General features: G+C 40.1%; 1 protein-coding gene across 1 annotated transcript in view; it reads left to right on the forward strand.

Moving 5' to 3' along the window:
• The window catches only part of EEIG2 (EEIG family member 2), a 72,275-nt gene that overhangs the window by 35,318 nt on the left and 13,463 nt on the right, over positions 1 to 23,494 (forward strand). The window contains exons 2-5 of the mRNA XM_075999926.1: positions 3,794 to 3,914; positions 8,981 to 9,010; positions 14,995 to 15,111; positions 20,774 to 20,820. Of these exons, the coding sequence (XP_075856041.1) occupies positions 3,794 to 3,914; positions 8,981 to 9,010; positions 14,995 to 15,111; positions 20,774 to 20,820 (315 nt within the window). The remainder of the gene's footprint in view (positions 1 to 3,793; positions 3,915 to 8,980; positions 9,011 to 14,994; positions 15,112 to 20,773; positions 20,821 to 23,494) is intronic.

Raw genomic sequence — 23,494 nt, forward strand, 5'->3', positions numbered from 1 at the left:
GAAATTATGACATCATTCCTAGAATAAATTGGCTTAATAACATTTTAAGATACCACCCAATTTTCATATATTAGATAGTAAAGGTTCTTAGTGGTGTATATAAGCAATTAGAAAAAAATGGCTTATACTATTATATACTTTTGTTCTCATTTTCAGATTATTCAGTATTTTACTATGTTTTTGAATTTATTAATTTGGTTTTTATTTTAATAAAGTCATAGATGCACATAGTTTAGAGTCTAAGTGCTACAGGCGTATTGTAGAAAACCGCAGTCCCCAGCCACCTACTTATTTTTCACATGGCCTAATAGAGAAGGAGCCAGAAAAATAAATATAATGACTTCTCTCTCCTGGCCCCATCCTGCTGGTGTTTGTCGATTTTGCACAATCAGAAATAGAGGGCAGGGAGTGTGGTACATGTATAACAGTTCCTAAGACCAGCCTCCTAGGCCACAGAGGAGGGTAGAGTGGATCTGGAATGACAAACAAAATATCAAGCCCAATAGTTTTGATTTCTGTGAGTACTTTTTAGTTCTCTGTATGTTCTTTTTTTTAATAGCATCCTATTCCTGTATGGTGGATGCAGTTTCTTTTTTTATCTCTCTCAGAATTTTTTTTCTTCTTCCAGTGTAGGCTCTGTTTTGTTCAAGTTGCTTTTTTTGTATTCATTTTGGTCTCTGTCTTTCATATTAAGAGACTTTCCTCATTTATCTGTTCATATTTGACTGAGGCACTAAAAGTTGATTAAAAGCTTTGTGCACATGGACAGTGCTTGTTGTCATCTCAGATTTTTGCTGTAGATTGAGCTGGCTGGGCTGTTTTGTTGGGAGCCATCAACATTCATCTCCTTAAATCTTTTCTTTGAGGCTGGTTGCATACCCCAGAGAATATTCTTCCTACCACTTGAAGAATAGATGCCTAATTCTAGTGTGGTGTGAGAAGCCAGGTTCGGGGAAGAAGGCTGGAAGTCCAGGCACTAAGTCATCTCTCATTACCCACACCTACCCACATGCCATTGTGCTCTTTCCAATACCTGCCCTCAAGTCAGGCAGTCCAGAGATCCTTCTCTGTTACCTGTCTGGAGAATAAATATCAGCCTTCTGTAGAAGTCAGGGAGATATCTGCAGCTTAACTATTTCTAAAATTTTTTCAGTCAGTCTTTCTGTCTTTCATCCCTCCTTCATTCTACTTCAAGACAAATTTACAATTCTTGCTCTTGGCTTTCACCATTACCAGCATAAGGTTCAGATTTCTTCAATATGCTAAGTCAGATATCACTAATCTGTCTGTCCTTGGCCACTTATTTTTGTCTCTCTTCAGTTCTCTCTGTCCTTGTGAAATGTTGCCTTTACTTTTTTTAAGTTAGTGGATTTGGGGGAGGGAGCAGAGGCTAATACATATATTCCACCTGCCATCTTAAACTAGAAGTTTATGTATAATTTTATAAAAAAAGTAAAATGGTTTTATTTTAAATGTTGTTTCTTGATCCCTGATCACACATCAGTGGTCTCAGTGATGGGAATAACCAAGTGCCTTGAAGCTCAGAGCACTCCTGAAGGGTCCGGCACATCAGTGAATCTATCTGCATACCCTTTTGGGGAGCTCCAGAGACCATAGCTGATGCCTCTAGCAAGTCTTGAGGTTAAGAGATGTTGGGAGAGAAGCAACAATTTTAAAAATGTGGTTTTACTTTTTCTTGCTTGTTATTTTTATTGTTATTCTCTGATTTTCTAAAAAGTCACTTGTTTTTGAATATACATGTTAGCTACAGCTCTTCTTACAGGAGATTCCTCAGGTTGCCTGACAGGTACCTCCAGATCTATGCTTTGTCAAGTAACTCTCATCCTGCCTGTGTTGTGACTGTACCAATAAATTGCACCTCTCCTGGACTTCAAGGGAAACTCATTCCTATGAATATGTACACATACACTTCATATTATAATTCATTAAATCACTTAAGAGTTCCTTTCGAGACCAGCGTGAGCAAGAGCAAGACCCCGTCCCCATCTCTACTAAAAATAGAAAAATAAGCTTGGTGTGGTGGTGCACACCTGTAGTCCCAGCTACTCAGGAGGCTGAGGCAGGAGGATCACTTAAGCCCAAGAGTTTGAGGTTGCTGTGAGCTAGCCTGATGCTACTGCACTCTAGCCAGGGTAGACAGAGTGAGACTCTGTCTCAAAAAAAAAAAAAAGAGTTCCTAATGGAAAAAAATTAAATGGCCAAAGTTAGCATAGTGAAACCTATGATAAAATGCATGCTCTCCTCTCCTATTTGTGTGTCTTTATGATATATATATACACACACACACACATATATACATATAAACACACATGCATATACTACACACAAACATATAATTGGTTTTTAAATTACATTTGTTTTTTATAATTCCTCATCTTGGATTTTTGTGTATTGATGGAGAAATTAATGAAACAAAACTGATTGGTCCTGATATGAATTTATCTTATTCACTGATGCAACTACAAGTTGACTCCGAATCACATCCCCTACACCAGTTTTCCTGTCTTTAAGCTTTTATCTAAATTTTCCACTCACCCATCAGTTCCTATCACTCCATAGAACTGACTTTTTACTTTCTTAAGAAACTCAAAACTGTTCAGCCTGAGCTCTCTTGCCTTTCTCTTTTGCTTTCTCTAATTTCCTCTTTATTTTCACCTGTTTTATTTCTTTTCTTCCTATGGTAGAGGAATAATTAAGACTGAGTCCCAGGTACCTACACAGAATAGCAGGGAGAACAGCATGTACAAAAGCCTGGACATTTGAAAGATCAAAGTTGTTGGAAAGATACAGATTTTCCTTTGCGGACAAATGGGCTTTAGAGTTAAACAGGCCTGGTTTATATGACAGTTCTGCTGCTTCCTGACTAAATGACCTTGAGTTAGCTTCTCTCCTTGTGCTTCATTTTCCTTATCTATATAAAGTGAGGAAAATGCCAGCTACCTCGTAGGGTTGTTGGGAGATGAAGTGGCATGTGGTAAGCTCTCAATATAAATGGTCGCTGTTATTGCTGTTATGGCTGGAGTTAAACTGTGACAGTAGTTCATCTTAGAATGAGTATTTGTATATACCTAGAATAAGTATTTGTTTATATTTCTGCCTTCTGCATTAACTATAAACATAAGCCCTACAAGTTAGAAACTCTGTCCCCTTTTTTTTTTTTGAGACAGAGTCTCACGCTGTTGCCCTGAGTAGAGTACCATGGCCTCAACCTAGCTCACAGCAACCTCAAACTCATGGGCTCAAGTGATCCTCCTGCCTCAGCCTCCCAAGTAGCTAGGACTACAGGCATGTGCCACAACGCCTGGCTAATTTTTCTATTTTTAGTAGAGACAGGGTCTCGCTCTTGCTCAGGCTTGTCTGGAACTCCTGACCTCAAGCAGCCCTCCCGCCTCGGCCTCCCAGAGTGCTAGGATTACAGCCGTGCACCATTACGCCCGGCCTGTCCTCATTTTTATATTTTAAACATCTACCACGTGCCCAGCACATAAATGCTCATTGTGTATTGAATGAATGAATAGTGAAACATCAATTTATATTGATTAAATTGATAGGTAAACTCACTTTTTTCAGTTTCCTGTGGATAGTTATCAATAAAACTTTCCAAAGATGTTTCAGATCACATTGTTAGGAATTTGTTTTCTTACTGTTCCACTATTTACAAATACTGGCTTTTAATAGATCACTTTGGTATTATAGACTTGAGTGAAAGCGTGGGTGTGCTTTTAACATGTCATCGATAATAATTAATTGGCTCTTTTTTTCTTTTTTTCAGGGAGGTGGTGCAAGCAAACTGTGTTCACTGGAGAAAGAAGTTCTCATTTATGTGCAAAATGAGTGCAAGTGCCACCACAGGCATCCTAGATCCTTGCATCTACAGAGTATCTGTGAGGAAGGTACAAAAATAGCCTATTACTTTTCCCCTTTCAGAAACCATAATTAGTTCCATAGTCAGTGACTCACTTTATTTAGCTCTGCTTTATCTTTATCATTAGAATGATTATAGCATATGCAATTTCACTTCACACTTGCAGCAGTAATTTAAATTACCATGGCAAATATGAGGAAGAATCTGAAGTTATAAATTAAAATATTATTCAAGAACCTTCATCTCACTATCATTCTACATAATAGCCTTATTTTTGTTAGTTTGGGGACTGTATATTTCCATATCCTACTGTTCATTAAATTCCTATTTTTTGTTATGCATTGCTCTGGGAACTTTACATATATTATGCCTAAGAACAACCCTAAAATTAGGTATTATTTTCTCCATTTTCAGGAAAACCAAGGCTCAGAGAGGTTAAGTTACTTGCCCAAATTTACATAGCTAATAAATGGTGACATAAGGACTCAAACACAGATTTTTCTGATTCCAAGTCCATGTTTTCTTTTCTCTATATTTCCTTTCTACATACTAGGTTGAAGCATATTACCAATAATCTACAAAAATAGTAATTTCATATGGTTCTACTTAATATATATGAAAGGATGTATATGTTTTACTTTATATTTTACATTTTATATACATGTTTAAATTGCCAAAGTAATACATATAATGGTTAAAAATAAAATAGAGAAGGGTTTAGAATGAAGAGCGAGCATCCTTGGCCTTGCTCCTTTCCACTCTAGTCCTGCATCCTTCTGTGTCAGATAAAAAGTTTTTTTACACTGTTAACTTTCTTATTCTGCATTTTGGATGAACCGATAACACTATGATATGTGTGACTGTACTTTAAATTCTCTTAAATTGCTTAATATATTCAGTTAAAAATGATACAAATGCATAGACACATAAAATGATTGTGCAGGTATTAAACCTTTGTGGAAATAGACTCTAAAATAGTCATCTTTGAAGCTGCAGTCATTGAGCTGGCTCCCATAAAGGCAGTATGGTACAGCGAAAGCATATATGGTGTCACACTGACCGGGGTTTGAACCACAGATATGCTACCCATGAACTGTAAGACCTGAGGCAATTCTTCTTTTTAGAATCTGTCTTTTCATCCAAATAAGAAAATGATTTTAATACTTACTTCCTCGTGGGGTTGCCACGATTAGCTGACAAATAAGCACCCTACCTTCTTTCCTTTGTACCTTGACTGCTGCTACTCTTTCATTGAAACATTTTTTGTTGTTGTTGTTGTGACACAGTCTCACTTAGTTGTTGCCCAGGCTAGAGTGAGTGCCATGGCGTCAGCCTAGCTCACAGCAACCTCAAACTCCTGGGCTCAAGCAATCCTCCTGCCTCAGCCTCCCGAGTAGTCGGGACTACAGGCATTCGCCACCATGCCTGGATAATTTTTTCTTTTATCTATTTTTAGTTGGCCAATTAATTTCTTTCTATTTTTAGTAGAGACGGGGGTCTCACTCTTGCTCAGGCTGGTTTTGAACTCCTGACCTTGAACGATCCGCCCACCTCAGCCTCCCAGAGTACTAGGATTACAGGTGTGAGCCACTGCACCCAGCCAAAACCTTTTCTAAATGGAATTCTAGTCATGATTTGTCAAAGATGACCTGTCAGTATTTGAATTATAAGAAAAATAAAATATATAGCAAGTTTGGAGTGAAGTATAACTACAGATTAAAGAAACTCAAGATCTACTTTTTTAAAAAAACAAAAAATAAAAACTAATAGTGGCATTTAAGTGGCAGGACTTGTTCATCTGAGATAAACAAACTCCTCAGATTATGAGGATTTGGTGTATTACTTAGGGCATCTATAATAAGCTACTGAAACACAGAGACAAATAGGCAATGGCTTAAACAGGATAGAAGTTTATGTCTCTCTTGGGTAACAGTCAAGGGATCCAGGACTGGTAGAGCAGCTCTGACGTCTTCATCATCTGGTGTCCAACTTTAGATCCAAGGGAGGTGCTCCAATCTTGTCTTCCAACCAATGAGAAAGGAGAAAAAGCCACATAAGAACAAATTCATTCTCCTGCCTCAGCCTCCCGAGTAGCTGGGACTACAGGCATGCACCACCATGCCTGGCTAATTTTTTGTATATATTTTTAGTTGGCCAATTAATTTCTTTCCATTTATAGTAGAGACGGGGTCTTGCTCTTGCTCAGGCTGATTTCAAACTCCTGACCTCGAGCAATCCTCCTGCCTCGGCCTCCCAGAGAGCTAGGACTACAGGCGTGAGCCACCGCGCCCGGCCAGAACAAATTCATTTCTTTTTAGAGCCTGACTCAAAAGCGGTGCACATGGCTTTTGCCCATATCCCACTCCCACTGGTCAGAACTTAGTCACATGGCCACACCAAACTAGAAGAAAGGATGTAAGTAGAATCTCTAGCTGGGTGGCCAACAAGTTCTAACCTTAGAGAAGGGGGAACTGGATGTTGGTGAACCCCTAGCACTAGCAGTATCTACCATGCTTGGCTAGATGGAGGTATTTACTGAGTTCACTCTACCTAATCCTTCCCAAGTATTATATAAAGGAAGCCATAAAAGAAAAACTGGTAAACTCAAGTCTATAAACATTTCCGGCATTACAAAATATACTGTAAGCAAAATTGCAAATTAGGGAAAAATACTTACAAATCACGTCAAAGGACTAATTTCTTTAGAAAGAGCACCTTCATATAAATCAATAAGAAAAAGATCAATAACCCTAGAAAATTATAGGCAAGGGACAGAATATACATTTCACAAAAGAGAAAGTATAAATAGCTTTTAAACATATAAAAATATACTCAATCTCACTCATACAAATTTGAGTGATACCATTTTTTACGTGTAAAATCAACAAAGATCAAAAAATTTGATAATGTACTCTATTACCTAGGACACAGGGAAGCGATTAGCCACCAGTCAACAAGTATGTGAGTGCCTGCAGTTCCAGGTACTATTCTAGGCACTGGGAGGAGAATGGTGGACTGGAATGAGTTCCTACCCTCAGGACTTTACTTTCTGGTTGGACTTGGGAGAGGAGTGATAGGAAAGACAGACAGTATACAGTGTAGCCAACTCAAAAGAAAAAGAAAAAGAAAAAATTTCAAAATTAAAAAAAAAAAAACAGACAGTAAATGTATACATGTAACCAAATAAGATTGTTTCAGATAAGTCTTATCCATAAAATACATTGAGATAATAGAGAATAACTTGGGGAAAGGAGATTATTTTAGAAAACCGGACAGAAATCAGTGAAGACTTCTCTGAAAGGTAACACATGAAGAGGAGGCACCCATGTAAAGATCGAGGGAAAAATCATTCTAAAGGAGTAGGACCTGGGCCGGGTGTGGTGGCTCATGCCTATAATCCTAGCACTCTAGGAGGCCAAGGCAGGCGGATCACTCAAGGTCAGGAGTTCCAAACCAGCCTGAGCAAGAGCGAGACCCTATCTCTACTAAAAATAGAAAGAAATTAATTGGCCAACTAAAAATACATAGAAAAAATTAGGCAGGCATGGTGGCGCATGCCTGTAGTCCCAGCTACTTGAGAGGCTGAGGCAGTAAGATCACTTGAGTCCAGGAGTTGGAGGTTGCTGTGAGCTAGGCTGACACCACAGCACTCTAGCTGGGGCAACAGAGTGAGACTCTGTCTCTAAATAAAATAAATAAAATAAAATAAAATAAAATAAAATAAAATAAAATAAAATAAAGGAGTAGGACCTGAAAGTAAAAAGACCCAGTATTTTCCTAGGGCTGCTATAACAAAATACCACATGCTGGGCAGCATAAAACAACAGAAATTCATTTTGGCCAAACACAGTGGCTCATGCCTATAATCCCCGCACTTTGGGAGGTCGAGGTAGGAGGATCACTCAAGGTCAGGAGTTTGAGACCAGCCTGGGCAACATAGTAAGACCCTGTGTCTACAAAAAATTTAAAAGTTAGCTGGGTATGATGGTGCACACCTGTAGTCCCAGCTACTCAAGAGGCTGAGGCATCAGGATTGCTCAAGCCCAGGATTGCTCAAGCCCATTGCTCAAGCCCAGGTGCAGTGTTGCACCACTGCACTCCAACCTGGGTAACAAAGCCAGACCCTGTCTCTAAAAAAAATTTAAAAAACAAAAAAACCAGAAACTAATTGTCTCAGTTCTGGAGGCCTGAAATCCAAAATCAAGGAATCACCAGGGCCATGCTCCCTCTGGAGATGCTAGGGAAAAAACTGTTTTATACCTCTCTTAGCTTCTAGCAGCCTCAGGCATTCCTTGACTTAGAGACACAGTTCTCTACTTACATGACTATCTTCTCCCTTTGTGTCTTCACATCATCTTCCCTCTGTACATAGGTGACCTTGAGTCTGCAGGTTTCCCACCCCCAGTGCGGGGAAGAGTTTGGCCCTAATAATATTGGTAAACACATATATACACACACATACTGTGTGCTTGGCATTGTTCTAAGTGTTTTACACTTAATTCTCACAGCTATGTGATATTCTAAATCTAAAGATTTGATAAATCTATATATATTATTATTTTAAGTTAAAATGTTAAACATTTATATATTTTTGTTTATTATTTTTTACTTTTGCCAGTATTGTTCATATTAGATAAGATGGTTTATACTATACTGCATGTATGCTTCTATATACATAGAGCATCTTTTGAATGATTCATAAAAACTGGTTGTCTCTGGGGTGGGATTTCAACTCTTAATGAAATTTTTTACAATGTATTAATATGCTTAACTAACTAAGTAATTTAACCCTTCTTGGGTTATTAAGATTTTTGCAATGAGCCCAGGACACTTTTTAACTATTTCTTCTTCAGCAAATAGATAGAATATTAGCTTGTCTTCTCACCATTTGTCTCATTTCAATTAAAGTTAAATGCTAAATAAAAATACTGGTCATTTGGGGGGATTGTGGGAGCCCAAATAGTTGGATTTAAGATCATTGGAATTTTACTATTTATATTTGCCAGCATTTAAATATCTACTCAGAATTATTTGACATATATTTAATTTTAAGTGTTTATATGAAATCCTTATAGTGTTTTCTACCTTTGGCAGGAGTTAAAAGGTGGAAAAACTTATGCAAAGGTAAGTAGATGTTCTTTAATTCTTTTGGAACATGTAATATTGCTTATTGCTATTTATAGCTTTAAAAATTAAACACTTTACAATCCTAATTGCTATTCAAGCTTGACTCTTTTTAAATAATGCAACTTGGAGATTAAACAGGTGGATCCAACAATAAATTATAGGCATATTCTTTCTAAATGCTAGTTATGGGATGTTATTCTTTAGTTTCAGCTTCCCTGCTAAAGGATGATCTCTGGTTTGCAGTAAGCCATAGCAACTGATAGTTCAAACAGTCTCACCTGGGAGTATTCCCAGGCCTGTGGAATGGAAGAGTACCCCTCCTCTGTGCTCTCTTAGCGCTCTGTATATACATGATCACTATTGTCCTTTGTCACTTTTACTGTATGAAATTACTAATGAAGGTGCTCACCTTTTTTGCTGAATAGAAGGAATTAGTAATGAATAACACTACTAGAAACCCACATACTCCTCTTTATTTCCAGTCTCTGTGAATGGTATCTCCATTAGTCCAGTCATCTGAGCCAATTGCCTGTACACTAATTTTAACCACCAAATCTACCTAACTCCCTAAATCTGGCTAGTTGCAATGTCAGGATGTTCTTTGCTATAGGTAACAGAAAACCCTCTTCAACTAGAAATTGTTTTGTTTTAATTTTTTTTTTCTTTTTTTTTGAGAAAGAGTCTCGCTTTGTTGCCCAGGCTAGTGAGTGCCGTGGCATCAGCCTAGCTCACAGCAACCTCAGACTCCTGGGCTCAAGCAATCCTCCTGCCTCAGCCTCCCGAGTAGCTGGGACTACAGGCATGCGCCACCATGCCCAGCTAATTTTTTCTATATATATTAGTTGGCCAATTAATTTCTTTCTATTTATGGTAGAGACGGGGTCTCGCTCTTGCTCAGGCTGGTTTCGAACTCCTGACCTCAAGCAATCCTCCCGCCTCCGCCTCCCAGAGTGCCAGGATTACAGGCGTGAGCCACTGTGCCCAGCCAAAATGTTTTTGATGTCACAAAACAAGTAGATGTGAGGTAGAGCTGCTCCAGACCTGGTTAATCCACTGACTGGAGAACATCATCAAGAACCCATATTATTTTTCTCTTTCCATTCTGCCATTCTCTGTGATGACTTTGTTCTTGGCTAGCTCCCTCCATGAACACCAGGTGGCTGGCTGCTCACATATGACAAAATCCAGCTTCCTTTCTCCATGTATTACTTTTTTTCAGTGAGAAAACTTTTCCTAGATGGCTCTCAGAGCATTTCCCCTTACTTTTCATTGATGAGAACTAGATTCTATGCCCACCACTAAACCAGTTGTGGGCAATAGGAATGGATTCCCTTGGTTAGCTTCCATGGGTCCTCAAACTACGGCCCACGGGCCACATGCAGCCCGCCGAGGACATTTATCTGGCCTGCTGGGTGTTTCTGCTGCCGCTGCCTGTCCTGCTTAGCAGCCAACTCATCCCGGGCCCACAGTGCGCATGTGTGGAACGTGTGTCGCACTCTCCAATGGCCCTCCAACGGTCTGAGGGACAGTGAACTGGCCCCCTGTTTAAAAAGTTTGAGGACCCCTGGAATCACAGTTTAACAATGAACTAGGGGTTGGGTTACCTCCCTGTGTCCATGGACGAACTGAGAGAGGGAACACCTGAATAAAATCAGGCTTAGCTGGCAAGGAGTAGCAGGGTGTTGCAGGTGGGGCAGGCAAACAACAAGGTCTGTTGTAGTTGACAGATCCTCTTGATTTTTCTCTTCTAAAGAGCTCTTGAAACCTTGCCTTCTCTGGCATTCCCAAGGCCACTGCCTTAGGTTATGCCTTTATTGTTTCTTACTTATTGACCAGTCTGCATTAGCCCTCTGTCTCATCTCCCCCTTCCTCTGTTATCTCCCTCCATCCTCCATGTTACCACCAGAGTGCTCTGTCTAAGATTAAAACAGGGTCATGCCATTCTCTCACTTTTGGTCCTTCAGTGGCTATTCATTGCTTATAAAGTAAAATGAAAATTTCTTAACCTAGGATGTAAGGCCCATCTTGGTTTGTCATCTCTTCTTTTTTTTTGAGACAGAGTCTCACTCTGTTACCCGGGCTAGAGTGCTGTGGTGTCAGCCTAGCTCACAGCAACCTCAAACTCCTGGGCTCAAGAGATCCTCCTGCCTCAGCCTCCCAAGTAGCTGGGATTATAGGCATGCACCCCCATGCCCCGGCTAATTTTTTGTTTCATTTTTAGTTGACTGGCTAATTTTTTCTATTTTTAGTAGAGACGGTGTCTCGCTCTTGCTCAGGCTGGTCTCGAACTCCTGAGCTCGAGCAATCCACACGCCTCTGCTTCCCAGAGCTAGGATTACAGGCGTGAGCCACCACACCTGGACTGTCATCTCTTCTATATATCATCTGTGCACATGAACACACACACTCATACACTCCTCCATATGCTTCAGACACAGCCTCATGGGCTTTTTGGAGGATCCCATGCTATTTTAGCCTCTGCCTTGTGACTTCATATTTTCCCTGCCATGCCTGTATTTCTTCCTCTGCTTGTCCTGTCAGCTTATATATCATTAAAGGCTCAACTTAGTCATTCCTCTCCACTGAGAAACTTTTCTTTTCCTCTCTTTCTTGTAATTGTGTCTTTCTCTGTCACAGCATTTATCATCCTGTTTTATGGGAATTTGTTTTCTTTTCTACCTTCTCCTTTTAAACTCTAAAAGTAGGAATGATTCCACAATCCCAATGCTTAATTCCCTAGAATATAGATACTGAAAAGCATTTTCTGAATGAATTAATACCTGCCAGAAATACAGGTAGTATTTATGTATTATATGTATGCCATTTCATGAGACAATTATCTCAGTACAGGAAACATGGACTCTCTGGTACCTTGCTAGAATGTTAGCTCTTTAAAGGCAGAATATTTGTCCTGTTCATCACTGTCATCCTGTGTCTAGAACAGGGCCTGGCACATGAAAGGTACTTGATATAATAAATGTTGGTCTCACTCATCAGTAACCTTCATCCTAAAAGATCACATTGACCTATGCTACCTTTTAATGTACTTTCTTAATAGGAACTGTCTTGGTTTGGTTTACTATAACAAATTATTGTAGACTGGGTGACTCAAACAACAGAAATTTATTTCTCACAGTTCTGGTGGCTGAGAAGTCCAAGATCAACATGCTGGCAGATCCAATGTCTGATAAGGGCCCACTTTCTGGTTTGCAGATTGGCTGTCTTCTCATTGTATCCTTAGTGGCAGAAAGCAGAGAAAGCGGAAGCAAGCTCTGTCATTTTTAAAGGGCATTAATTCATTCATGAGGGCTCCATTCTGAATTTTTCCTGGTACTATTCAATTTTTTTTGTTTTTTTAAGACAGAGTTTCGCCTTGTTGCCCAGGCTAGAATGAGTGCCGTGGCGTCAGCCTAGCTCACAGCAACCTCAAACTCCTGGGCTCAAGCAATCCTGCTGCCTCAGCCTCCCGAGTAACTAGACTACAGGCATGTGCCACCATGCCCGGTTAATTTTTTTTATATATATTAGTTGGCCAATTAATTTCTTTCTATTTATAGTAGAGATGGGGTCTTGCTCTTGCTCAGGCTGGTTTCAAACTCCTGACCTCAAGCAATCCACCTGCCTCGGCCTCCCAGAGTGCTAGGATTACAGGCAGCCACCGCGCCTGGCCCTATTCTAAATACTAGAGATACAGCTATGAGCAAAACAGACAAAACCCCCTGCCTTTGTGGAGCGTACATTCTAATAGGGGTTTGGAGGGACAGACTGCAAACAAAATAACCATGAAATATGTATGTACATGTTATGATGATAATAGTAGGAGAAAAGTAGAGCAGGTAAGGAGTAGCAGATGACAACCACTACAGGGTACGGGAGGGAAGAGAGGCATGTTGTAGGATGGTCAGGGTAGGCTCCTTTAGAGACATGCCATTTGAACATTGACCTGAAAGGAGTGAAGGAGAAATCCATAAGAAGACCTAAGCGAGAACATTTCAGGCAGAAGAACAGTAAGTATTAAAGGCCTTGAAGTGATCTTGGCATTTTCAAGAAATAGGACAGTTGCAATAAGTAGGGTAAATGAAGAGGAGAGGGGGCAATGAAGATGACCAGGTGGCCAGGGACAGAGGAATCAGAGACAGCACAGACAGCCCTTTCAAGGAGTTTTGCTTTAAAGGGGGGGGTGTCATAAAAATGGATCAGTAGCCTCAAAAGAGGTGTGGAGTGAGGTTTGGTTTGTTGTGGGTTTTTTTTATTTTTTCCATTTATTCATTAAGATAGAAAACCCAGCATATTTGTATGCTGATGGGAATCATCCAGCAGAGAAGAAGAATTTTAGAATGCAAGAGAGCAGAAAGAATTGCTAAAATGATGAACTCCAGTAGGCAAGAGGAGAGTGGTTGGCCTCAGATAGGAGCACAGCCAGTCCATGCATAGCACTGTAAGTGGGAAGGCAAATGTGTGGGCACAGGTGCAGGTAGGTGAGTGGGTGCAGCTGGCAATAAGAGCTTGTGGAAATAAAGTGCTCTTTTGATTGCTTTTATTTTCTCAGTGAAATAGGAAGCAAGGTCATCAGCAGAGCAGAATGGGAAGGAGATGTTCACAGAGAAAGGATAATGTATGAAATGCGTGGATAATGTGTAATCAAATAGTCACATGACTTCACATGCTCAGCTGGATGTGGCTTTGCCCTAAACATATCCAGGCTTTTTCTGCTGATCTGTTGGCTCCCTAAAAGAGGCAGAAAGACCAGAGTAAGCATGGAAAATTAGGTAGCTGTTACCTGTAGCTTGATATGTGTCTGACTTTATTGCATTTGGGGCTTGTGGCCCTTCAACTGCTCTCTAAGTTTTTATTCTTCATTCTTTTTGTTCTCATTAAAAGCCACTAAAATAATGCTCCAGCCTGCAATTAAAATCTTCATCTCGAATGCCATTTATATGTGCCCACTATGTGTTTTAAAACCATAAAGCAAACAACTTAAAATCACAGCAGCATGTTTGAAATGTATACTTTTTATTATATATTCATGGAGATGTGCTTAATTCATTGCAAGCTCAATTCATTTTTTGTTAATAAAAGACTCTATACACCAGCATGTAAAGTAGACTTAGTTTGTTCAAAAATACTGGTGTAAGAGGGTTGATTTGTTGTATCACTTGGAAATGAGAAGCAGGGTTGAGCAACATCATAGGAAAGATTATAGAGGCAACCGTGGTAGCTACAGAAAATGGGGACCAGACCTGGGTAGTAATAAGGGGGAGGAACAGGTTTGAGCTGAACTTCTGTTAGCAGCAGAGAGGATTGGTGTGGGGCAGAGCTCTGGGAAAGGGAGGAAGTAGGTTCCATAAAGAGAAATTCAGCTCAAGGATGATCAGCAAGGCAAGTGTTGTAGGAGTTGGTGAAAGAGAATGGTCCTATACCAAAGAAAGTGTGTGATCCACTTAAATCATTCTAGTTCTCACATGAAGAGAGAAAACTTAATAACCTGTAAGTATCTGCAGTCACCAGTGGTTAACTCAGCATAGAGCCAGAACCAGGATAGAGAAGAGAATCTGATCATTCCTCTCTGTGTATATGCAAATGATCATGACTAGATTGCTAGTGTTTCTCATGGTGTGGTGTGAATACCACTGCTACTTGCAATGATTTTAGTTGTTTCATATGCATTATGTTTACTTTAGTAATAATATATTTATTTCAGTGTATACAGAAAAAATATATTTAGCACATCATATCTATGATTTCAAAGATCTTTTTTGCTTCAGACAATAGTAAAGTAGGTAATAAATTTTTATAAAAATGAACCGATTTAAAGACACATATAAAACAAATAATAGAACAGGTATTAAGATGGCAAAAATTGCAAATAACTAAAGTTTGAGAAAACTTGTCTAGGGTATGGGTTGAATGTTTACTTTTAATGGGAATATGACAGAAGCCTACTAGATATTCTATTAATGTAATAATCTTTCTTTTCATAGCTGGGCTTTGCAGATCTAAACTTGGCAGAGTTTGCTGGATCAGGAAATACCACTCGTCGCTGTTTACTGGAAGGCTATGACACCAAAAATACAAGACAGGATAATTCCATTCTTAAAGTAAGCATGTTTCAAGGTTTACATGTCAACAAATGAGATTTCTGCCTTCAAATAAGCATAGGTATATGCTGTCAAGGATAAGATTCGTGAATCAATACTGAGATCATAAGCTGACCCCACCACTGAAATGTTCACCACCTAGGGAAAAAACCTGTCCTAATTACAGAAGCAGTGAAAATAATGGGTTCACCTTCATGGTCCTAATGCATTTCTCTTTGGTGGTGCAAACATTCAGAGAAGAATACACATACCACTATAATATAAGAGCTCGTTGGGAGGAAGGAGCATGATGAATGAACGAATACATTAAAATGTTTGTAACTCTTTAAAGGTGATTTCCAAAGCCACTGTGCTGGGTACATAGAAATCACTGAGTTCTCTTGTAACTAGTGAAGTGACAGGTGGAACCCACTTCTGGGCATCTGCCCTATTATTTCCAGTACCATCAGGAGCCATGTATTCTAGTAATCCGAGAGAATATATACTTCATAGCGTTGGTGGGCATGTTAAATGACATCAGTTGAGAAAATGCTTGTAAAGTACTTTGCACCTAGTAAAACTCACTGTATAAACCTTTTGCTGTATTTAGTTGACGCCATGATGGTAAGTTATTGTCTTAGTCTGTTTGCATTGCTTTAAACAAATACGTGAGGCTGCGTAATTTGTAAAGAAAAGAGGTTTCTTTGGCTCATGGTTCAGCAGGCTGTACAGGATGCACGGTCCCAACACCTACTTCTAATGAGGGATTCAGGGAGCTTCCACTCGTGGTGGAAGGCTAAAGGGGAGCAGGTGTGCCACACAGTCAGAGAACACAAGAGGAAGGGAGCACAAGAGAAAAAGGAGATGTCAGGCCCTTTTAAACAACCAGCTCTCACATGAACTAATGGAGGGAGAACGCACTCATTACCACAAAAAGGGCACCAGGCCATTCACAAGGGATCCACCCCCGTGACCCAAACACCCCCAGTAGGCCCCACCTCCAACACTGGGGACCAGATTTCAACGTGAGATTTGGAAGGGACAAATATCCAAACTATCAGTTATCTAATAAGAAGAAAGTAAAATAATTCTGAATAAAAACTGGATGATCAAGTTAGTGGAGCAAAGAATTACCTTACACCTACAGTTTTCAAACTTTGTTTTCAGTAAACATTAAGCTGTAAAGATATGAAAATGCCTTAAATGGTTATAATAGCCAGTCTGTCCCTGGCACAAAGTTAGCAGCAGTAAAGAAAGGTGAGATGGGTGGTTGATATGGGGAGGGAAATGGCGAAAGAAGACAAGGAAGAAAGAAAAGTGTCATGGTGTAAACTTCTGTGTGCATCATGTTGATTTTATAGTTTTATGGTCATATAACTGAAAATCATTCAAAGCACTTGCCCATACCTCTATGAGTTAGAGAGGGTTAGATGGATGGGGATAGATTGTTATTCCAGTTTATAGATGAAGAAGCTGAGACTCAGAAGATTAAGTATCTCACAAAAGTAGCCAGTGGCAGGCTGGGTATGGTGGCTTGCACCTGTAATCCCAGTGCTTTGGGAGGCCAAGGCAGGAGGATTGCTTGAGGCTGGGCATAGGAGACTAGCCTGGGCAACATAGCAAGACCCTGTCTCTACAAAAAATTTTAAAAATAAGCCAGGAGTGATGGTGTGTGCCTGTAATCCCAGCTACTCAGTAGACTGAGGTAGGAAAATCGCCTGAGCTCAGGAGTCAGAGGCTGCAGTGAGCTATGATCAGGCCACTGTACTCCAGCCTGGGTGACAGAGTGAGACCCTGTTTCTAAAAAGAAAAAAAAAAAGGTAATCAGGCCAGGCGCAGTGGTTCATGCCTGTAATCCTAGCACTTTGGGAGGCTGAGGTGGGAGGATTGCTTGAGCTCAGGAGTTGGAGACCAGCCTAAGCTAGAGTGAGACCCCCGTCTCTACTATAAATAGAAAGAAACTAGCCAAACAACTAAAAATAGAAAAAATTAGCTGGGCGCAGTGGCGCATGCTTGTAGTCCCAGCTACTCGGGAGGCTGAGGCAGGAGGATCACTTGAACCCAGGAGTTTGAGGTTGCTATGAGCTAGGCTGACGCCACGGCACCCTAGCCCAGGCAACAGAGTAAGACTCTGTTTAAAAAAAGATGCGAGTGCGATGGCTCACACCTATAATCCTAGCACTCTGGGAGGCCAATGCGGGAGGATTGCTCAAGGTCAGGAGTTCGAAACCAGCCTGACCAAGAGCGAGACCCCGTCTCTACTATAAATAGAAAGTAATTAACTGACCAATTAATATATATAGAAAAAATTAGCCGGGCATGGTGGCACATGCCTGTAGTCCCAGCTACCTGGGAGGCTGAGGCTGCAGGATTGCTTGAGCCCAGGAGTTTGAGGTTGCTGTGAGCTAGGCTGATGCCACGGCACTCACTCTAGCCTGGGCAACAAAGCGAGACTCTGTCTCAAAAAATAAATAAAATAAAAAAATGGTAATCAGTGGCAGAACTGAGAAAATGCATATCTTCTATTGCCTGGTCAATGGTCTTATTTCTTCTTATTTCTTATTTAAGAAGATGGATAATCCTTCTCTGAATTATAGTGTTTTCATTGGAAATTGAAATAACTTTTTAATTTTAGACCCTTACATTCCTCAGGGCCAGCTCATGGAGTGGTTTCCTTCTGGCTGCCCATTAGTTCTTCCACACCATTTCTCCCACTTTGTCCTGCAAAAGGCATATGCTTTTGATGATCACACCATTTAACTGTAATACCCTCTACCTTCCTGATCTCTGTTATCTCCTGGCCACCTAGTCACTCCTCTCTCCTGTTCATTGATGACTTAGCTTCTGGCTCACAGTCACCTCCAAAGTTTCAGTTTAAAGTTTTCTTCCCTCCTATTGCTATCTTATGTTTCTAGCCCTCTTGATCTACTAGTCACTTAGGTATCTTTAACCTTTCCCCTGTCTCACTGTCCATCAGCCCCCACTTGCTTCCACTTTCACTTAGATTCCATGATTATCGTCCCCTTAAAAATACCCCTGGTCCTTTTTCCCCATCTCCCCCATTGCTCTCCCCTGAATAACTCCCAGCCCTAAATTGCATTCACTTGACCATCCTGCTTGCCGAGCATGGCTGGAGACCACACAGCCAGACTAGCTGGCATTACTGAACCCCTGCTCGCTGCCAGCAAGTGTAACCTACTGTCTTTTTAAGCTTCCTTTTTACATTTTAGATAGTCGATTTCATACCTTCTTTCTCCTGTATCCCCACACACTACCCTTGCTCTCGGCTAATGGCTTTGCCTTATCCTTTATTGAGAAAATAGAAGCCATTAAACTAAATTCCCTCATTTTCCCATCACAGAATTTACCTGTCTCTCCAGCCTTGTTATCTTTTTGCCAGGTTGGTCTCGGACTCCTGAGCTCAAATGATCCACCCACTTCAGCCTCCAGAGTGCTGGGATTACAGGCGTGAGCCACCGCGCCCAGCCTCCCATATTTTTTGCCTTCCTCTTGGGTTCCAGAATCCAAAGCTGGCCTAATCAAGAGCTTTGCCCTTGGATTATCACCTCTTCTAGTCATCTCTCCTGCTAGTGGTCCAACCTCATCAACATATAAAGAAACAGCTATGGTGTCTCCATATTTTTTTTTTTTTTTTTTTTTGAGAAAGAGTCTCACTCTGTTGCCCTGGCTAGAGTGCCGTGGCGTCAACCTAGCTCACAGCAACCTCAGACTCCTGGGCTCAAGCGATCCTGCTGCCTCAGCCTCCCAAGTAGCTGGGACTACAGGCATGTGCCACCATGCCTGGCTAATTTTTCTATATATTTTTAGTTGTCCAGCTAATTTCTTTCTGTTTTTAATAGAGATGGTGTCTCGCTTTTGCTCAGGTTGGTCTCGGACTCCTGAGCTCAAATGATCCACCCACTTCGGCCTCCAGAATGCTGGGATTACAGGCATGAGCCACCTCGCCCAGCCTCCCATATTTTTTTTAAAAAGGCAAAAAATAACTTATCTCCTCTAACTGCTGTTCCACTTCACTACAGGATTTCTTCTTTTTTTTTTGAGACAGTCTCGCTCTGTTGCCCAGGATAAAGTACCGTGGCATCAGCCTAGCTCACAGCAACCTCAAACTCCTGGACTCAAGCGATCCTACTGCCTCAGCCTCCCAAGTAGCTGGGACTACAGGCATGCGCCACCATGCCTGGCTAATTTTTCTATATATTTTTTTAGTTGTCTGGCTAATTCCTTTCTATTTTTAGTAGAGACAGGGTCTCGCTCTTGCTCAGGCTGGTCTCGAACTCGTGACCTCAAGCGATCCTCCCGCCTCGGCTTCCCAGAGTGCTAGGATTATAGGCATGAGGCACCACACCCAACCACACTACAGAATCTCTTAAAAGCTGTATGTGCCATCTCCATCTCCTTTCTGAGACATTCAGTATATTCAAGTGTGCTATTTTGTTGGAGTTGGAAAGCAAACTATAGGGTTCTACAAAAGAAGAGGTGATGAGGAAACCACAGCAGATAGGTATGGTATTTAAGAAAAAAAGATCAAGACCAGCCTGAGCAAGAGCGAGACTCTGTCTCTACTAAAATAGAAAGAAATTAGCTGGAAAACTAAAATATATAGAAAAAATTAGCCAGGCATGGTGGCGCGTGTAGTCCCAGCTACTCGGGAGACTGAGGCAGGAGGATCGCTTGAGCCCAGGAGTTTGAGGTTGCTGTGAGCTAGGTGATGCCATGGCACTCTAGCCCAGGCAACAGAGTGAGACTCTGTCTCAAAAAAGAAAAAAGAAAAAGAATAGTCATGGTGGCACTGAGATGAAGAGATATGAATTAAATAAGGTTATATAAGATACATCTTAGCCTTTCACTGGAAAACATGCAGTAATATACATATTCTGTTATTCATTAAGACCATGAATTTTGGTATATGAAGTGCTGGGTTTGGACTCAGCTCTGCCCTTCACTAGCTGTCTGATTTTGACAATATCCCTTATTCTCCTTGGCCTTAATGAAAGTGTTGCTCTCACATAGGAGTATTAAAGATTAAATGAAATAATACGTACAAAACATTTAGCTTATGCCTGGCACATAGTGAATTCTCAAATCATGATTGTTGTTAATGTTGTATTATTACTGTTATCGTTATTATTCCCATAAGAACATAAAAAGATCCTATGACTGCTTGTTAAAAGGTAGTCAGCAACTAGAGAATGGCAGCAGCTCAAAAACTATTACAAAACTTTTATGTCCTGATTTAAAACTAGAACAAAGGCCACAAGTTTTTTACTCATAGAATTCACTAGCAGGCATCTCTTGAACACGGCCAGTTGGAGGGAAACATTATCAGACACCTAAACACCACAGGAATCTGAGAGCAAAGACAGATAAACTAAATTAGCACAGCCACACACTCAAGGATCATTACTAGTGAATTATTATGACTTTTTGTTTTCATCATTTCCACTCCTATTTGTACAATTACAAGGTTTTGAATGGTAAATATTATCTTTAATCTATATGAAGTGGGAATTTAATATTGGATATAACCTAATATAATGATAATTTAATGCTTTCTAAATAGAAGATACTGGGCTGGGTGCTGTGGAGGAAGTATAGGTTACCAGAACATGGCCTCTACTCTCAAGAAATCTTTTATAATCATATTTCTTATTCTTATGTTTAGGTTTTGATCAGTATGCAACTGATGTCTGGTGACCCATGTTTTAAAACGTAAGTTGATGCCCAGTAAATGGATTATCTATCTGAAAGTATAGTGAAGATTTATTTGTTTAAATGTTTATATTAATATTGTGTAGTGCTAACAGACAAATACCAGTGTAGGAATAGTTCCTTTCTTGGGAGACTGGCCTGACCCACAGAAGTTACTATTACCTATTATGAAATGAGCTCTCCACACTCTAAATTACTTAAGCCATAGGTCTTTTGTCATCTTCTGATTTGGAGTAAAATTATACAAATTAAAATTTTTAATATGGCTCTGTGAACATATTCATTTCTTCAATAAGCACCCATTAAGTGCCTTACTGTGTGTTAGGCCCTATTCTAGATACTAGAGAAACAGCAGTGAACAAAATAGATTAAGTCACTGGCATCTTGGACCTTATATTCTACAAGGAAAACAAACAATAGACTAGCAAGGAAATGCATAATATAGTGATGGTGATAAGTGCTTTGGAGAAAAATAAAGAAGGGTAGCAGGGCCATGGTGGAGAGAAATGTTGCTATGTTGTATATAGTAGTCAGGGAAGGCCTCCCTAGAAAAGATGATATTTGAGTAAAAACCTGAAGGAGGTGGGAAGCAAGCCATGCAGACATCTGGGGAAAGAGCATGTGAGGTAGAGGGAACAAGGACAAAGGCCTTGAGGGAGGAGTGTTCTTGGCCTGTTGACGTAACTCCCAGGAAACCAGTATGTCTAGAGCAGAGTGGAGAGCAGGGTAATGGAGATGGGGTCAGATGATAAGAAGTCTTGTAGGCCATTATAATAAGGACTGCCTCTTACACTGTAAATGGAATAAACAGACAACAAGGTTTAGAGCAGAGGTGTAAAAGTATATGACTTATGGCTGCTAGGTTGGGAATAGACAATTTGTGGCAGCAATGAAGGGGACAAGGACAGAAATAGGTAGATGAGGCTGTTCCAGTAACCCAGTCAAGGGGCCTGAGTAACTGGAAGAATGATGTATTCATTTCCTGAGATGAGCGACAACGTGAGGAACAAGTTGGGAGGCTGAGTGTGAGACGTGTTAAATTTAGGGGCCCTATTAATATCCACCTGGCCACGTCAGGAGGCGGGTGGACGCATCAACCGCAGAGCTCAGTGGGGAGACCCAGGCTGGAGATGTGCTTTGGAAATCATGACATCATCAGCATAGATCGCAATCAAAGCCTTGAGGCTTGATTAAATGACTGGAGGTAATAAGCATTAAAAAAAAAAAAAAAAAAAAAGCAAGGACCACAGACTGAGGTTGGGGCACTCCAGTGTGTTGGAGATGGGGACAGACAAGTAAAGGAACAACCAGTGAGGCAGGAGGGAGGAAACAAAGAAAAGTATGTCCTGAAAAACAAGTGAGACCCTGTCTCCAAAAGAAAAAGAAAAGAAAAGATTACTTCCCTATATATCAATGTCATTTTTTGTTGTTTTTGACAGAGTCTCGCTCTGTTGTCCAGGCTACAGTGCTGTGGTGTCAGCCTAGCTCACAGCAACCTCAAACTCCTGGGCTCAGGCAATCCTCCTGCCTCAGCCTCCCAAGTAGCTGGGACTACAGGCATGGGCCACCATGCCCAGCTAATTTTTTCTAGATATTTTTAGTTGGTCAATTAATTTCTTTCTATTTTTAGTAGAGATGGGGTCTCGCTCTTGTTTCAGGCTGGTTTCGAACTCCTGACCTTGAATGATCTACCCGCCTCAGCCTCCCAGAGTGCTAGGATTACAGGTGTGAGCAACCACGCCCAGCCTCTCAATGTCAGGTTTTTAATAGTTCTTGCTGTAACTTAGAAAGCAATGTCCATATAGTTTTCTGTTTACATACTATTTTGTAGAAAGATGTATTTTAATACAAATCAACCCTTGATTAAAACTGTACATTTTCCTGTCACTTAGCCTTCCTTTGCTGCCTTGTTATAAACCAGAATTTCATGGCTCTTTTATTTGCTGCTCTCTTGGGACTAAACAGTTTTTGCTATACTATTTTTGATCTTTCAGGTAACTGTTTTTCTAGTGGAATCAGCTTAGGGTAAAATAAGAAAAGGAGCAGCAAAACTTAGTAGAAGAAAATAAATTCACTATTCCTTTTCATGAACTTTCTATGCACACTCCCTTACTGGCCCTTTCACTACCCTTTTATTTATGAAACTCACATATTGAAGAGCTTGAAATAAATAATCTAATGTTTTTATATTATCGTCACAAATGTGATTCTGGCAATCTAGAATTTATATTTACAGAGAAAACTTTTTGTAATTCCTAAGAATAAACAGACATTACCTAATTCCAAATACATAAAAGTATTTTTCAAAAGAATCAAACCCTCAATAGTTTTTCTTTTCCTCTTTGGATATCTGAAATTGTGCAAATGTCAGTGAAAAAAAGGGGAACTCTAACACACCCATGCACTGGCACAGACTGAGTATATATTGAATAGAAAAACATTTGAAGTACTGAAATGTAAAAAGCAAATTATTTTTATCAGGTTATATTTAAATATATCTCACTAGCTTGTAAAAACAAACAGTAGTAAAAAGAAAATAAATAAATATATCTCAAATATGTAAAATCACATTATTTTAGAGCTGAAAAGAATGTTAGAAGTTGTCTAGTCCAGTGATTTTTTTTTCAGAATATTTAGCCACAAAATCCTTTGCTCAAATATGTTATGAATCCTA

Source organism: Microcebus murinus, chromosome 2 (genome assembly GCF_040939455.1).
Source record: "Microcebus murinus isolate Inina chromosome 2, M.murinus_Inina_mat1.0, whole genome shotgun sequence".
Lineage (NCBI taxonomy): Eukaryota > Metazoa > Chordata > Mammalia > Primates > Cheirogaleidae > Microcebus > Microcebus murinus.